The sequence below is a fragment of the Perca flavescens genome, chromosome 19, assembly GCF_004354835.1.
Source record: "Perca flavescens isolate YP-PL-M2 chromosome 19, PFLA_1.0, whole genome shotgun sequence".
Taxonomy (NCBI): domain Eukaryota; kingdom Metazoa; phylum Chordata; class Actinopteri; order Perciformes; family Percidae; genus Perca; species Perca flavescens.
This window is the reverse complement of record NC_041349.1, coordinates 13,181,047-13,199,955: the sequence shown is the minus strand read 5'-3', so window position 1 is coordinate 13,199,955 and position 18,909 is coordinate 13,181,047. Positions and strand designations below refer to the sequence as shown.

The 18,909-nt window shown below is 41.1% G+C and overlaps 1 protein-coding gene across 1 annotated transcript in view; it reads left to right on the top strand.

The window, feature by feature from the left end:
• The window catches only part of hdac8 (histone deacetylase 8), a 33,781-nt gene extending 17,852 nt beyond the window's left edge, over nt 1-15,929 (top strand). The window contains exons 10-11 of the mRNA XM_028564372.1: nt 3,158-3,263; nt 15,855-15,929. Of these exons, the coding sequence (XP_028420173.1) occupies nt 3,158-3,263; nt 15,855-15,877 (129 nt within the window). The 3' untranslated portion in view covers nt 15,878-15,929. The remainder of the gene's footprint in view (nt 1-3,157; nt 3,264-15,854) is intronic.
• Nucleotides 15,930-18,909: the final 2,980 nt, after the last annotated feature.

Below are 18,909 nucleotides of genomic sequence, written 5' to 3'. Positions count from 1 at the left end.
TTCCAAAATTTTTATGGCTTTTCCCCGACTTTTTCAATGTTTCGACTTTTTTATTTGGCACTTTTTCTAAAGTTTGTAGGACAACATGAGGGTTAAATAAACTCTAGCCATACATAGCCTTTAGTTGGCAGATTTGTGGATGTTAATGTTGTCTCCCTGATGTTAACGTTTGTTGTTTATTTGATGAAACCTGCGATGACTTTACTTTTTTTTTATTAATGCTTTATTTGCAAATTCATAACCGTAAAACAAAAAAAAGGACAAGCGTAACATAAAAACGTATGCCAAGTAGGGCTGTGACGGTATAGTTTTTTTCTTACCGCGGTGAAGAAGCAACGTATCACGCGGTATGGCGGTTAACCGCAACCCCCTTAAGAGAGTAGCGTAAGTTAGAGCAAGAATAGCAGGGTGCCTTAAGTGAGTGATGTCATTGCTCGTGTGGTCACGCAAGGAGAGCGAGCGGTAACGGAGAGTAGTGTACGAGTGCAGCTGTGAATAAAAGTGAGAGTTAAAAGAGATAACAAAGATGATGTAAAGTGAGTTAAACTTGAACAATAAAACGACAAGCTTCTCAAGACACGGCGGCTTTATCTGTTGTCAATACTGCCAGTAGAGTGAATAGCGCTACCCCCGAAAAAGCATCAGCTTAAACCATACAACATATGTTTCAGTCATAGACTATAAAAAGATTGCAGTGTTTCCATTTCAGCAACAATGGCGAGTGCAGACAGAGAGCAGAGAGGGCAACTCGTCACTCCGCTAACTTGTTGCTCTCACTACCAACATGAGCTGCTCTGTTTAGGCTACAAAACGTGCATGCAGGCTGAAATTTAACCGTGCAGTTTTGTCAGGATTAATCTATAAACAGAAGGAAACTCCGCTAGCTGCTAGGCTAAAGTGCAATGGTAAACACTGCAGCGGTAATGTCCACCTCTGCTGAGAACAGAGAAACGTCTTTGCCTTCCCAACTGTGTATTATATTAAACGTTACCTGTAGTAGTAGTAGTAGTAGTAGTAGTAGTAGTAGTAGTAGTAGTAGTAGTAGTAGTAGTAGTAATAATAATAATAATAATAATAATAATAATAATAATAATAATCATCATCATCAAATAAAAATCAATAAGACAAGTTTTTTTCTCTCTCCATAACTTCTTCAAATAGGAGAGAATACAACAAAGTACACCGAGAGATACTAAACACACTGTGACGCGCTCACAATTGTATTGCAATGATTTATTCCTCCACACGTAAAATACAACTAGCACTGCAGTTACCAAATGTAAAGTTACTTTGTGAGTCGAAATTTGCGTGTTAGTGTGGCGGAATAAATCCTTGCAATATAATCCTTGAGTGCGTCAGTGTGTTTATGCATGTCTGTGTTTAGTCCCTCGTGGCAACACTATGTTGGACCGCTTACAGCCGCAACATTGGTCAACAGAAAGTGTTCGCTCCCAGGCTCACCAGGTGATCAGGTGAAGCAAACAAATATGTTATAACTTCCGCTCAAACCGCGATGAAAATGCCCACCACCTACAATACAAGTGCACAACACAATAATCAATAAATAATATAAATGAGACCATAAACAACATACACTTATGTGGCTCCTACACTGTCGATGAGGATAACTAAACAATGATTGTTGCTTTCATAATATTTAATATCACACGACGTGTTCTCCTGTAACCTTCGGCAGCAAAAAGTACAAAAACAAAAAAAGAAAATGCGGTGATGGCGGTAGTGATGTCATCACCGCGGTAGTGGCACGTCACCGCCGGTATTGCAGTGATGCGGTTATCATCACAGCCCTAATGCCAAGTGAAAAAATATAGCTCAACAATTAAACCACCCACATAATACTAAAATGAATACACTTTTACAATTATAACATATGAGACCACAGAAGAGTAGGCCACAATAAAAAGGTTTTCATGCCTCCCATTAGAAGTGGATCTGATATCTAAAATTTAAATAAGAGGAGGTTAATCAATATTTTATTATAGACTAAATCTTTTTAATCTTAATTTCGGTAGCTGCATTTATGGATATGAAATTTGACAACAAAAATTAGGATTAATATAAATTATTGGTTAACCTCCTCCTTTCTGAAATCATAAAACATTTAAAACTGCATCAGCGTTTAACGTAGACGTTTGTTTAAGCCATATTACATGAGAGGGTTTAATTTTGAAGTCCGAAAGGTGCATCACTGCAGTGTAGGCCTCCTCAAGTGTAATATTGTGATTATACAACAACAGTTACCAACAAAATAAGTGATAATCAATCCGTATTCATATTGTGGAGCAATTCGCTCTTGAAATACAAAAAAAAATAACAGACAGGATTTCTAGTCCCTCCCTGTTTAGTCAGCCAGCCAATTTGAGCTATAGCTTTGTAGAGACCGTGGCATTTCCCAAACTGAATAAATCCCACCTGCACATATTAAAACAAAACTGCTTTGCTAGCTCCATCATGTTGTAACAAAGACATCTGCTGAAAAAATAATTGTATTCATTAGCATGATTGTCATACTGTTAATGACCAAATACCTGCCAAACTAATGACGTTCGCGTTAATAAAAAGCCCAGTCTGCTCTGATTGGTCAGCGTTTCTGGGTTTTCCACATGCGCTCTCTCTGCATGTCTGCATCGTCATTGCTGCCGGGGACTGTCTGTAATGGCACTGTAGCGGCACTTTCTAGTTGTGACATCACAACCGTACAGAAGTCCTGACGGCTCGTTTAAAGGCACAGTTTCTGAATACGGGCTGTGTGCATTTCTCTGTGGATTGATTCTTTCACGGTATTTATATAACCTGTCCTTGACCTGCTTTATAATATATATAAAAATCTCACTTTTTAAAATATGGGACCTTTAATGGAATTATCCCTGAATGCCTGTGTAAATATTAATCACCAGTCAGTTTCACAGTCCAACTCTTTAAAGTCCAAACAGAGCCCGAAATGTTCCAGGAAAGCAGCTGCATTCTTTAAAACCGAGACAAAGAGGAGAAAGTGTACTTTGGCGCTCTGCTGCAGTGTCTGTGTGCAGATGTCAGGGATGAAAGTACAACTGTGAATACGAAAAAGAGTCAAATAGAGTTTTGAAATCCATAAACCCAGAAGCTGTCATAATGATTGTTGTGTTGTGATGTCTAGTTTTTTACAGAGTATGGACCGGACTACTCGCTGGAGATAAGCCCAAGCTGTCGACCAGACCGCAACGATGCCAAACACCTGGACCAGGTCATCAGCACCATCAAAGGTGTGTGTGTGGGTGTGGGTGTGGGTGTGTGTGTGGAAGCACAGGTGTGTCTGTTTGTGTGGGTGTGGAGGGTAAATAAGTGTGGGTGTGTGTGTCTTCCTGAACCCTCGCTCACCTAAAGCCCTTTTGCCTCTGCACGGCTCTTTTCATGTCTGGTTTCATGTTTCTGTTCTTGTTTCTATATGTCTCTGTGTGGGATGAAAGTATGACTTGTTCTTCTCTTTGTTTTCCTCCCTGTGGCTCTTAACATCCTTTTGTGTGTGTGTGTGTGTGTGTGTGTGTGTGTGTGTGTGTGTGTGTGTGTGTTAATACACCACTGACCCTGCTCTTTTACCCACAACCTCAGTCAGTCTGCGTCTTGTGGTATTTCTTCTTTTTTTGCATCTTTCTATATCTTCCTTTTATATGTGTGTTTGTATATTAATCTGAGGGTGTATGTGTAGCTGTGTGGTTAAGCCTAAAGCCGGGCCTTTTGATCTCAGCGTTGACGGTCCGCAGAACCCAGGAGAGATCCTCCGGCAGGGTGAAACTTAGGCGAAAAGTTGAGCGGCGGGAGAATTATTGTAAGGAGCGTGAGGTCAGGAACAAGCAAGGAGTATGTCTACAAGTCGAATTCATCGCCCCAACGTTACGCTGTACAGAGCCGAGTTTCTGAGTTTCGAATTTGATCACTTCGATGTCACAAAAATGTTGAAGATCTGGTGTGTGGAAGTGTTAACCGCAGAGCAACAGGAAATCCTCCTTCCTTTCCCTTTGTCAGTCAAATGTTAAATTTGACACAGCATTCTGTGTGTCTGGGAGAGTGTGACTGGATTAAATATGGCTTAAAATCTGGTCACAACACAATGTTTTATGTTGAAAAATGTAAGCTCTATTTTTCGTTTTATTCTGAATCATCTTGGAAGAACTGAAAGGTTGAGTTCAATTTTGCTTCCTCCAAACTACAAAAGCATAAACTGACTTTAAGGGATTGTTTTAGGTCTCCAGTGAAATTTTTTTTTTTCCTGCCAGGAAATTTTGACTCAGCACTTTTTTTTCTTCCAGCCACACCCTGCTTCTTTATCAGCTGGAAATCAAGTGCTTTGCTTAAATCAACTCGGTCAAATTCATGTGAATACTGCAAGGCAGACATAAGCGTTGCATTAATTCTGAACCCGCCTTTATGCTTGTATGTAGCGCACAAAATGAAATGTAGCAAAGTGTGTGCCACCTGTAAACACAATCATTAATTTAGTGTTGCCTTTTTTAATTGATCTCATGTTCCAGTGCCTACTTGGTCTTAATCATTTATAACTTTCCCTCCACTAAGCTGACCAGCTGTTCTAAAAAGCATGGCGTTTTCGTTGTGATAGACAATGGCAGTATACGGTATATCACGCTTGAAACTATTATGAAATTATCAAACATTTCCGCTGCACTGAAACAAATAATAAGTGGAAGTCCAAGTCCAATTTGGAAGATTTTCAAAATATTACGATTTCAATGGTATCGTTTTTTTTTATTTATTTATTGGAATCGTTTGGTTTTGAATCCGATCATCGGTTCCAAATTTAACAGGCGAAGGTTTTGGTTTCCGTAGAGGCCACCGTAATCTCCAGGCGCCTGTTGTGTTGCAGCCATGGAGCATAGTAAGTGACGCTCTAAAGTGTGGCTTTGAAAAAGCCTGGTAAAACTGTTGAATCAAAATAAAATGTGTGACCCGTTTCAACCCCACCCCAAAAAGAATCGGAATCAAGAATCAATAAGAACCGGAATCAAAAGGAAAATTTGGAATTGGAATCAGAATTGATTATCCACGTCTATGAAGTAAGGGTTAATGCCCGACGAGGTGTCCATTGTCAGGTATTAATGGTTGACGGCGAGGCGTGAACCGTCCAACTTGCACCGAAGTCCATTGATATCTGACAATGGACACCTTGAAGGACATTAACCTGCTTACTTGCCAAATAACATATTTTTTAAAACATTAGCTTATATATATCTTTTAATTAGTTTTACAATCGAAATCTAAAGTTTATCCAAACAATAACTCTGTTTCCCTGGTTACTAGCGGTGTCAACAATAATCGATTCGGCAATGCATTGCAATGCGGGGCATGCACGATTCAGCATCGATGCGGCAAAGTGCCATAATCGATTATGTCACTGTTTATTTTCTGGCCTTGAGTGGACAATAAAGTTGTGAAGTTTCTGGCCAGCACGGGCCAGTCACTGTGGCTCTGTCTGCTGCATCAGCACACGTCATACAGAGCGGCACGAAGCGTGTGAATGTTAACATTTCACATTTTCACCTCAGGTAATTTATAACCAATTAATTTGGATACAAGCGTTGCATTTTGGATTCTGAACAGCGATGCTCGCGCTGCGCGCACACACAGCAGCAGCCCTGCTGTTTCACGCAGCACATGTAGCTAACTGACTGGAAACGTTACCGGGGATTATTTACCGCCGATGGCGCAGATGAACTAACGCTACACTCGTTAGCCTACTGTAAGTAGCCTACAATAAACCCTCAATGATTACAGAGTCAATACTTATCAATACCCACCTACCTGTTGTACAGGCAGAAAGCGATATTTTAGTCTGCTCTGTCTGGCTGTCCACTCTCGTCCACCGCGACTTTACAAACAAGCTAAAATGAAAAATGTCAGTTTGTAGCCGAAGTGTTTATCTTAATTCGCAACCAATCTTGAACTTTGGACAAACTCTTGTAAACGTAGCTGCTGTCTAAACGAACCATCCTCTCCGCTGGAGCGGTAAACCTATGGATGTATTTTAAGACCAAAACAAATACATGTGGCTACTTAATAGGCACGTGAATGACGCCGCATTCTTTATTCTTGATGATGTTGCTGGTTGTATTATTTAGCAACAACATTGTCTTATTTCAAATGAGGCATACAGGAGGAATGCTTGACTGCTTATCAGTCCATTCATCATCACAGCTGCTGTTTTCCACAACTTTTCACTTCAAGCTCTTGACAGTGAGATGTTTACCTGACAACAGGCCTTTCTTTCTGTAAGCATTTTCCACCAATCAGGACACGGATTACGTTTCAGTAATCAAGACTTTAACCATCACTCCTCAGTGAACCGCCCCCTAATCTGAGATCATTTTCTAGTTAAGTAGCCTATCTAGTTATCATTATGGATTTTTCATGTTTTTAGTGGTTTGCTTACACTAATACATGTAAAAAATATAGCATTAATTTAGTAAGAAAGTGAAAATATCAAACAAGAAGATGCATATTAGATATAATTTTATTTTCTTTATTTGAAAGTCCGGCCCCTGGAGTGTTTGCTTAAAATAATTCTGGCCCATTTCGGGCTCTGTTTGGACTTTAAAGAGTTGGACTGTGAAACTGACTGGTGATTAATATTTACAGAGGCATTCAGGGATATTGATGACCCCTGGTCTAGCTTTACAGCTTATGGCACAACATTCAGTGGCAGTGGCTAGCTGGGTGGGTTATAACCATTTTCTGAAGCTTCATGCTAGGTGCGGCTTATATTTTCCTGCTTTTTTGTCCTTTGCCAATCACACCTATGATATTTCTTTCAGGGCCAGTAAAAATGTAGAAGGGGCCAGCAAAACTCTGATCTACTGGCCCCGGGGGCCAGTAGGGATTTTTTTTTTATGTTGAGACCTGCTCATGACTGATGAAAAATTTGCCTTGTGTGCAGTAGAATGTTGATGCATTGCAATGCATCGTAGAATCGAATTGAATTGAATCGTTACCTGGTGAATCGTAATCAAATTGTGAGGGCAGTGCCAATGCACACCCCTACTGGTTACGCCTGACGGTTTGACTAATACCTGGAACAATCATTCCCATCCATCAGGTTCTTATGCAATGCAAACGTTGTTCGCTCCCCCAGGAAATAGGAAGGACCTTAGATACGATTTGCCTTCCTTAGCAACCGGAGATATTTATAGTCCGCTCAGCTGATAGAACCCTTCAGTTTAGCTACGAGCCAGAACGCTAATGCTATGCTAGCAAATCCAAAGTCAATAACATTGTGTACAGTTGGCAATCAGTAAAAATAATTTGACAGTATGTTGAACAACAAGACAATAATGACTTTTACGAACAATTTGATCCGCGATGTGAAACCTTACTGTCGGCTGCAGCGGCGCAGCTTGAAGCAGCGAGCGAGCTGAACAGGATGTGAGATAAGGTTATTCTCTGTGAAACTTAGTCAGTCCAGAGGGCCAGTATAACTTCTTACTTCTTACTTCTTGCAGCCTGTGTGATCCTGTGGTGTTCAGAGAACGAGTTGGAATAACAAATCCACATTTCCTTTTTGATTTAATGTAGCGCATTCATTTAGAACAGTAAACAGACGGTTTCACCGGATCTCCTTTAGTAGGTGTCCTATAACACTTTTTTATGGACACCCTGCAGCCAATCAGAATCAAGTATTCAACCAGACCATGGTATAAAGGCTGATAAACATATGACAGCATTTTTTTTTTTAAATATAGCTCAGTTTTTTTTTAACTACAATGTGGGACTGGTGTTTAAAAAGCTTTTTTTTTTTTTCCAGTGGGAAACTTTGGCACTGTGTGAACGGAAAGCCAAAAAAAGAAGGGAAAATATGTCTTCTCAAATTGAATCCGCATTAGAGCGGACATGGTATCAATTAGCAGCTAAAAGTTCATACATTTAAACGGGTCATCTTACTGTAGCTGAATGACAAATACCCTGTTGGATGTTGTAGCAGTTTATCCAAACAGCATTAAGGTTCTCTGATTTCGAAAAAGTCCAGGTCACGTCAAATCAGGGGAACAGGAGTTTATTTGCCGAAATTCAGTTGGTCTGTTGGCTCGCATTAAATCATCACAACCGGAGGGGTTGAAAGTATCGCTGGTTTACAGTCATACGGCTTTTATTAGGGGCAACGGAGGGGACGGCTGGATGAATGGATGGATGGATGGAGAGAATAAAAGGGAAGAAGAAATTAAATGCAGACAAAGATGGAGAGAAAGTGGGGAAATGTGTGTTTGGCTGCTGCGTCCCATCTGCCTCTTCTATCAGATCTCTGGTTCTCTGTCCTGCCTTTGCTCAGTCAGAGCTGATTCGGTCTTTAAGTTTTAAGTGTGTACATTTACAGAATTTATAGTTATTGAAAATATGTATTGATTTTACAGCGTTTTTTTTTCCCCTCACGCTATCTAAAACTAAATTCCCTGCACCCACTTTTTTTTTTTCTTCTTTCTCTTTCTTTCATTGAAGTTTCGGTCCTGCTTTCAACCTGTCACATCTGTTTTGTGTCCTCTCATTCTTCTTTTCTTTTATGCCTCTCTTGTCTCTTCTACCATTTTGTGCTCGCTGTCAAGTCAGAAACTTGTCTTTTTTTTCTTTTCACCAAACGTCTCAAAGTGCTTCTCCACACAACAAGGAGACACTAAACCACCAACGAGCGTATTATAATTTTAAATATCGGAGCAAATGCGCGTTTCTTTTTTGTCTCTGTCTTTGATTAAAGAAAGACCCACATGTCTGCTGACTTAACTAATGCACACACACGAACACAGAATAAGAATAGGCGACACACACACACACACACACACACACACACCTCTAGGCACTCCACATGACATCATTGGGGTGGATACGTGTTTCTCGGGTTTGCAAGTGCTGTTTATAAACATTGGTTTCCCTGAGAAACTGGGCAGTGTGACTTGTTTATGTATGTTTGTGTGTGTTTGCGTGTGGGTGCCCACATCTGCTCCGTCTGCTGGCACGAATGGACCGTAAAGATTTGAATCTTAGAAGTGGTAATCTCCAAAATCCTTTCCTTTTTTTTTTTTTTTTTTGTGTAGCATGTGTTATGTCCCAAACCCATATGTTTAACGAACGCTGTACACAAGGCAAGCATCATGCACAATATGAACTCTCCGCAACATTATTTTGGCGGTGTATGAGAAAATTCCATTTTGTACCAACAGGAAGTGATGCAAGGCAGGCGTTACTGTTTTTCAATCTATAACAAAGTTCTTCACAAAAGCTCTTTAACACCAGCAGAAAATGTAGAATCTGCTGTGTGTTTACATTAGCAATTAGCTTGTCAGGCAACGCTCTACTGTACGTCGTGTTTAGCTTCATCAGTTTTCTTTATTTTTAGACTTGGCTTAACTTTTATCAGTCTTTGCCGTACTTAATTAGGTGTTCTTAGGCTTAGCTTTGCTTTGAGCTGAATGGTAACATAGGTACATTAACATTCTAACGTTAGCATTAAACTTAGATTTAGCTCTACATTGTTAGCCTACATTGTATTTAGGCTCAGCTGTACTTTAATGGCAGCCAAAGGTTGTTAACATACTTATATGGAAATAAATGTGTAAACTCATAGCAAACAAGCACTATATTGAACTTTTCAAAACCGAGGTAACAAAGTGCTTTACAGAAAGAAGAGAATGTGAAAGTGAGGAAGGACATGCTAACGTTAGCACTCTTAAATTCTGTCTCTTTCATGTCCTTCCTCACTTTCACAGTCTCTTCTTTCTGTAAAGTACTTTGTTACCTCTGTTTTGTTGTATGTTTAAATACACAATGCTAATGGTTTGGATGCTACTTTTGTTGTTGTATGTTACTCCTTGTGGTTTGTTAGTATACCATCGTAATGGCAATTTACCATGCTAATGTGAAGAAGTTACTTAGTAATTAGCTTTAGACAGTGATGGAAACTAAATAAGTACATTTACTCAAGTACTGTACTTTTTACTGTACTTTTACTTCATTTGAGTATTTTCTGTATCTGCTACTTTATACTTCTACTGCACTACATCTTCTTATTTATGTCAGCTACTTTGCAGCCTCTGATTACAAATACAAAATATAATTAACAAATAACTGATGATGTGTTATTATGGATAAAGATGAGACTTGACTGATCCCTTTGTGAAATTCACAAGCTACCCAGCAATACATTATGTAATAAAAAAATAAGCTGTCTGCAACAAATATAATAGCAATATATAAAACATTTGTCCAGATATTTCACTTTGGACCTAAGTTTTGGAGAGACATTAGGGCCACAGTGTTAACACATCGAAAAAGTCATCAAACCAAGGCCTTCTGTTACCAAGTCAGTTAATGTTGCAGAAATAATAAAAGCCAACATGTTTCTCTCACACACATCAGAAACAACTTTTATTATTATCCCAATATAAACTGAATATTGACAGAACAAACAAATGATAAACATTGTGACAATCATTTTGAATATAAGGCTGACTGTGATTTGGGGTTTTCTAGTGTTTTCTATTTTGGGGGGGGGATTACTGAGTCTTTCCCATTGTTTCTCTCTCGTACACTCACACTAAGCCTTGTTAAGCGGGTGTATCAATTAAAATGTGATTTTGATTAGGTGATTGTCAGAGGCGGCAGCAGCTGTCTCACTGTGCATTCACAACTCTGTGTTTACGAGACTCTGGTAGCGTGATTTCCCCAGGGAGCTGCTTCGTCTGTGTATGTGTGTGTGTTCAGTATAATCAGTGTGAAGTGTGTGTGATTGTATAAACTGCTAGCCTTTTTGTGGGACTGTATATCGTGTGTGTGTGTCTTTGCATCCTGCTACTCGTGCTCGTTAATTCTCCCCTGTGCTGACAAGATGCTTGTCTCACACATACACAGACACACACACACACCTGTGCTTCCACACAGACACATGACACACATACACACACTCTTGTTACACGTTAACACAGATATACACCCAATACATGAAACATGTTCAGAGAATATCTATGTACACATTCCAACTCGAGGAGACATGGTTAAAAAAAATACCACCCAGGAAACACACACACACACACACACACACACACACACACACACACACACACACACACACACACACAGTATAATACCCCCAGATGCAGTAGGTTTGCAGGTAGTAAATATCAGAGCCCCCTGTCACTTTACCAGAATTTACCATCTACATCTGGAAAGTGAAGAAGCAGAAAGATGGAGAGAGGCAGAGAACTGATGGAAGGTAAAAGGAAGAAAGAAGCTGCGACTTTTTTCCCATTTTTTTTTATTATTCTTTCAGTCTATAAAATATACAAAAATGTATACAAAAAAAAAAAAAGTCCCCATCACAAGTTTTCAAAGCCGATGGTGACGTACAACTAACTGACCAACACCTAAACATATTCAGGAGGAATATTGTACTATGAAACAAATAAAACCATTAAAAGTTGAGATTATCAATTTTTTATTTGAGAAAATATCCTGTTAGCCGTCTTTCACTCAGCATTGCTGAGGGTCAACTTGTGACCGCTGTTCCTCTTTTCTACTACAGTTTTCCTGTTTTTTAATCACACGTCATGACATTTTGGAGTTTTTCCCCTCGTCACAGTAGAGAAACCGCTGCCCCAGGGACTCGGTCAGCAGCTTGTTTGTCCTTAGTTGTCCTCGTGTGATCTTTTAAAGCTCTTGTATAAAGATAGAAGCCAATGTGACTCACTCGTAGCTATAACTGCCTTTGTACTGCCTGAATTTGTGGCGCACAAACTATAACAAATAATGTAATGTGGCCAGGCAATATCTCAACCCCAGAAAAAGAAACCGTTGTGCTGAGTTAACACCTTTGACAGTCTCAACAAAAATACATTCACTGCTTTGTATTGTGGTGAAAAGCACAGTATTAGGCCACATCTAGACTGAAAATAGCACTCCAATTTTAAACACAAGGGGCCGTGCATAAGAGGAAGATGAAATAGTTACCCCCAGTTACCACGGTGGACCAGAACATATTGCTGAGTTGTCCGGCTATCGTGAAGAAATAGAAATGAGAATTTGTTTTATTTTGAAGTGCATCCCCATATTGTATTTAAGAGGAGAAATGAACATCGCTAATTAGTTTGATGTTGTTTTATTGCAGTATATTTATTGTCAGTTAGTGCCACAAAATTTTACTTCTTCTGACTGCACAAGGCACAGCTCAGTTTTCCACCAACCTGAGCCACTTGTGACACCTTTACATTAAAGGGATACGCCACCGTTTGTTGAAATAGGGCTTATCACGGTCTACCCTGGCTGTAGATAGGTGGGCCAATGCATTTCTTTGTCTCAGTGCAAGTAATTAGGTTGTTTTTTTGTCTTTTGTTGGCTCACTTTTACTCACAACATGCTAACCGGCAACATAGGATTCCATTCACTAGGCTAAGCTAACTAGCGGCGGCGCTGCCGGTGTTGCACCAAAACAATGCGTTGGCCCACCTATCTACAGCTAGGGGAGACTGTGATAAGCCCTATTTCAACAAACGGTGGCGTATCCCTTTACGTGTTGACGTTGAGAGTGAGTGAAAACTAGTTATATTAAAAAAAAAACGAGTTAGCAAATTACTACAAAAGGCTAATAAATCGATACGGTAGTGATAAACGGCTAGTGTCTGACACTCTGAATGGTAGTTGTAGGATTCTCGTAGGGTACAGATTTGATCATTGGCAAATTATCAAATATGTTTTATCAATATTAATAAAGTTATGAATATGGTTATTAATAACTTTATCAAATCGACAAACAATCAAAAACGGGGCACCACCCTGCAAGTCAGGGACCAATAATCAAACTGTGGAACAGTCTCATTCTGTGGTAATCCTTTAAAAAGGAATTAAAGGAAGGGGTGAATCCAAACACGGACCTGATTGACCAGCAATTATTACAACAAGTACACAAATAATCACAAGCAACTGCTAATTAAGCATAATAAGATTTATTAACGTCACAATTATCGGTGGCTAATCAATAATCCTTCACTAATAAACTCATATACCTTTTTACAATATCACAACCAAAAACAAAGCAAAACAAAGCAACGCAGCATGGACACGTCTGTGTCTGTGTGTGTGTGAGAGGGAATGAGTGAAAGGGGAGGGGCGGTGTCGATCGTAGTTCTAACACATCAAACAACTCCAAAAATGGCTACTCCTGTGAGCTGCACAAACTATTTAGCCTCAAGAGGGCGGTAGTGGTGCTGGGTGCACGGGCAGGGGCTGAAGAAGCCGGGGGTTGCTAGGCAACGCGCACGCTCAGCTGGTATGGTAGCTAGTTCCTGTGTTAGCTCTATACCAACGTAAGCAGATCCCACGTGTGAAGCTAGCCTGCAGCGTTAGCTCGGGAGCTACGCGGCTAGCCTGTGTCGTGTGTGTGTGTGTGTGTTTGTGTGTGTTAGTAAGAGGAGAAAGAGAAGAAGAATAAAGAAAAAAGGCACTCTGATCTTTAGTTATCGATAATGACCCAGTTCCCCTCAGCCACTCAGGTCTGGGCTAACGTGTGGTTTAGGACAGACTGAGACTTCGTTTTGCTGAGGAGAACGTCACTATAACTAATTCAGTGACTAACAGCTGATTTTCACGATTTTATCGCAGACAGTAACTAAACTCCTGAAAGGAGTGATTTAAGCAGGTAGCGATTACAGTAATACCCAGCTACTTAACACAACATAAATCAACGAGTATAGTGATCAATTTATACATTCACAGCACAGATTAATAATCACATATGGACCAGTACATGATTAAATCAGATCACATTAATGGCAACCATGGTAGCGAACCCTTTGCACATTAATAACAAAACAAAAACGCACTGGTTCTAATATCTGCCCAGAACTGTGTAAGCCTCTTACTGTGTGCGTTGTTTGTCAGTTAAAACTCTTGCCAGAGTTTAACGATCCGTTTCGTCCCGAAGCAGAGGGGACAAGACGTAATCCAGGTCGACCAAACAAGAAACAGGACGCCGTCCTTTTCTTGAATTCAGGCTGATTAAACCCGCTGCAGATGAGGGAATACTTCGGCCAGTATTTCCTCGGATCCCCTTTATATCAGACCGATATAAAGTTGTCCCAGCTCAAATCTCGACCAGCGAGGTGATGCTGGCTAACTAGCCCGGACCAGTGCCTCCTTTCAGCAACCGGGGTTACCGTGAAAAAAAAAAGAAACACAAACGCGGACAGCTTTTATCCTTCCTCCGCCTCCTAGTGGCGGGGTGGTGCATTCAAGGACCCGACGACCAATGGAAAAACTGCAACCTGGCCACAGGTGTGAAGCAGTTCTTTGTCTCACCACCAGTCTGCCTTGCCGTCCTCGTGTTTGAATGCACTTTCTCCATCTTGTGAAGTGGCGGCTTGTAGGAGTTTGGTGAAACTGGCTTTGGGATTCACATGTAGGCCAAGATCCTTTGTCTTGCCTCCCCTGTGTCTCACCAGTCAACTCAATCCGAGCCAAATCACTGTTTAACCAGCTTCTTGGTCCCCAACATAGTAGTCTGAATGCAAATGGTTCAGACGGAAGAAAACCGACTAGACATCAACAATTACAGGATAACTATGGATTCACTGTTACGGATTCCCATATACCACAGATCCACCACAGCCACTGTGTACGATGAAGGAGTGTTAGAGCCTGTCTTAACAGGGCCGTGTGGGTCGGGAACCTCAAGAGGGATGAGCAATCCGGGAGTTTGAAGGCTTATAAAATGCCCCCACACAAAGCCTCATTCTATTACGAGGATCACAGCCCCAGTCAGACAACGGTAGAAGAAAAGGTTCGCGTTTTTTGGCCAGATGTGGTTTTCTGTGGGAGTCATCTACGCAATGTGGCCTCGTTAAAATGAGTCCGTTTGAACACAACCTAAAGCCTCTTTTGTGCAATTCAAAGAGTTTCTGGATGTTGAACTCTTAAATCTGTGCTTCTCTAAGATACCGAGCGATCAGCATGCAGAGGAAAAAACACATGGAAGCATTACAAACAATTTAGTTTCTCTTCAATAAAGCTGCTGCTGCTGTTGTTGTCACTGCAGGCAGAACATGACAGGACTCCACTGACAGCTCCACAATGGCTAACAAACAGGACATCCTCCCTCACCGCGTCAGGGCAATTACTCATCAACTGAACGCGTGTGCGTGCGTGCGTGCGTGCGTGCGTGCGTGCGTGCGTGCGTGCGTGCGTGCGTGCGTGCGTGATGTGTATTTTTCTCAATTAGGCAATTTAACATAACAATAGACAAACAAAGCAGCATTGTTTGCAGCGTAACGTAGAAAGTAAACCGGCAACTAGACTTTATAATGAATCTATTGTGTTACAACTGTGTGTGTGAGCGTGCGTGCCAGACATGGAAACCAATCTGTGTCCTCATGCAAATGAACTTGCAGTGTTGCTCAGCGTTGTCATTTCCATATCGATTCCCTTTTTGCATGCCTGTATTTCCTCGGGAGCGACCAGGCTTACCTCGGCCAGATGTTATTTTGCATTTTCATTTGTACGCGTGTGTATTTCTGCTTCCATCTTTGGTTCTCTTGGTGTCTAATATGTGTATTTAGCCTTCTTTTATATCTCTCTTTATGTCATGATTTTGACCCCTTTTTTTCTTCCTTCCTCCTCTTCCTCCTCCCTGTTTATGTGTGTGTGTGTGTGTGTGTGTGTGTGTGTGTGTGTGTGTGTGTGTGTGTGTGTGTGTGTGTGTGTGTGTGTGTGTGTGTGTGTGTGTGTCCGGATGTATTTGTGTCCTTATATGTGTGCGTTCACCCATGTACCCCCTCCTCACCCCTCTCATTTCTCTTTCTTTCTCTTGTTTACAGGGAATTTAAAGAATGTGGTTTAGGAGTCGGCAGCCTCAGCCTCCTCCACACACACACACACACACACACACACACACACACACACACACACACACACACACACACACACACACACACACACACACCCACACCATGTTTCCAAACCAGGTCGATGCTCGGCGGCTTTAATGAAGACAATATGGAGCGGACCCCTTCGGCCCCGAGGCACGGAGCGATCGAGGGAGGGATGAAGGCAGGAGAAAGAGCGAGAGAGGGTTTGGAAAACATTAGCTGAGTGTTTCCAGGGGGAAACGGTTAAATAAGGGGGTGATGTGGTTGCTGTACAGTGTTCACTGTTAATCCTTTTTTTTTTTTTTTTTTTTTTTTTTTTTGGAAGAGGTATGTGTGTTTGTGTGAATGAGAGAGTTTGTGGTGAGTTCACTGTGGGTATGTAAAACTGAATTACAACAAGTTTTTTTTTTTTTTTTTTTACGGTCAGTGCACCCAGTTTTTTTTAGTATCTGTGGACGCGTGTGTGCATCCCATCAGGCCGATATTTCAAACTGAACGGAAAAACAGATTTTCTCAGGTGTCCGGTTTCACGTTCACCCCGGTGCTGCTGTGATTTCAGCCCCCTGAGGACAGATAAGCACTAAAACAGACTAAAAAAGCGAAACCGTGAGGTTCCCCCAAACGCTTTGTTATACGTCTATAGCAGGTCAAGAAAGTATTAATGTTCTGTGTTATTCTCAGCTGTAGCATCACATGTCCTCACTAACAGTTAATCACTCAAAACGCTGACCAAAATCTCGGGAATCAGCGGTGAAAAGTGGAACTCTGAAAATGAAAAAATTGTCAGAAACCACTCTGCAATATAAACAGCTAAAAAAAAATAGAAAAACTCTTATTTGCCTTTTTAAATGTAGCTATAATGTCCCCAAGTACTCTGTAAATGTAAAAGTCTGTAAATGTATCGTTTGTAGTTTCTTTGTAAATGCAAAGTTCTTTCTGTACAATGCCTAAACAAGTCTAAAAATAGCTGCAAAGTGCATCTGATTGTTTCCATGTCTGTACAAGTTTGGAAAGCAGAACCGTCTTGTTTAGTTTCCATCCCCCTCACCCCCCTCTCACCCCCCTCCCCCCCTCCCCCAGCTGTAGTGTTTGTGACGTGGCATTAAGTCCCATCACACAGCTGCACATCAGACCGAACACTGACCAAAATCGGCAAATGGTCTTTGTGACGCTGAGGTTCTTGTGGGAGTTTGACACAAGTGTGAAAACAAGTGAAGGCTTAATGTTAGCAGCATCACAGGCATGTTTGTTTTTTAGTTTTGGATTGTACTAATAATCCGATTGCATTGATCAGTTCCAGTGTCGAGGGCCAAATTGCTTTTTAAAAAGTTCACTTTTGACCATGGAGTGAAGTCTAGCTTTTTTTTTTTTTTTTCATCTTCCATACTTCTTCAAACTTCACCCGCTCCAGAAAACAATAGAGAGTGGACCTTAAAGGTGCTCTAAGTGATGTGACGCGTTTTTTTTTTCCGTCACATACAGCAAACATCTCCTCACTATCCGCTAGCTGCCTGTCCCCTGAACACACTGTAAAAAAGGAGGGAGGAGATGTTTTCTGTATGTGACAAAAAAAACGCGTCACATCACTTAGAGCACCTTTAAGTAAAGATATGTCTTTGTTTCTTTTTTTCTTCTTCCAGTTTTCACAATAATGGAAAAAGAAAATGAAAAACCTGCCTTCCACCACCATGTTTACTTCTCAATATACGTATGTGACCAGTGACACCACACTTTGGATTGAAAAGAGAGTTTTTCCCTTTTTTATGTGCATTTGTTTTTACAGAATGATTTTTTTATTTTTTATTTTTTTTTAAATGTCGGCATGTTTTGATGTACATACCACGGGCGTTTGTTGAAATAAAAGACAGGAGAGCATGTTGTTGTCATGTGTCTCTGCTGCGTTTTTTAAGCAGTGATTTATGCTGTGTGGGTGGTTAATAGAGGCTTTAATGGAGAGCGTTTTGAAAAAGGAACCACAAATGTCGGCCAGTTTCCTTTAGAAGTGATGTTCTCCAAATTAATGGCCTGGAAATTCACACCAAATGTAGGAGTCACCAGTGAGAGCTGGCATATGCTGAAGAGAAGTGAGTGTGTTCAGTGAGAGTGCGTGCGTGCGTGCGTGCGTGCGTGCGTGCGTGCGTGCGTGCGTGTGTGAGGATTCCCTGTGATCTTTATGAACACTGCTGCGGTCAACTTGGCGGTTTGAGCCCAACGTAGCCGAAGCAAATGAAACTCATTACACCGTTTACGAGTTCAGAAAAGGAGAGGCGATTGAAATTCTATCTCATAAACTGGGAGGACGAGAAGGGGGAGGGGGGGCGGTTTACACGGGAATGGGCTAGGGGCTGTAAACATGAGAGACGTGAGAGACTTTGTGTGTGTTTATGTAGTTTTCAATGCACCGCAGAGTCAAATTAGAAAAACTCGGGGGGCCTCGAGAGGATTCAGGGCACCGCTGGAATTCCTATGTTGTATTTGTTTTTTAATTTTATTTTTTTCAACAAAAAGCAAGAAAAAAGATTGTGTTCCATCGTGACCCATACGATCTTATTTAAGCAAACTGGGTCTCCTGGTTGTTTTACGGTTGCATAGGCCTACAGTATGTAGCCAAGCAAAACTAAAAATAGCCTACCCAAAGAATCCAACGTTTTGTTTTCATATTCTAATACACAAACTTTCCCATGTCATCATTCTCGCTAAATACTTAACCCTCGTGTTGTCTTCCCGTGGGCAAAATTACGAATCCCACTATGGTGACGCCAAGACCCGCTTGGCGTTGCCATAGTGGTCGATTGTTTGGGGTTAGGCATTTGACCTTGAGTGGTTAAGGTTAGGATAGCCGATTGGTCAGGGGATAGGACCTGAACAAATGGGGTTACCTTACCTTGCATAAGCATGGACGCCTGGCCAATAGTAGCTATTGAAGGGCGGGTCTTGGCATGGCCACCGTGGGGAAAAAAATATCGCTTCCCGTGGGCAAAATTACGAATCCCACTATGGCCAC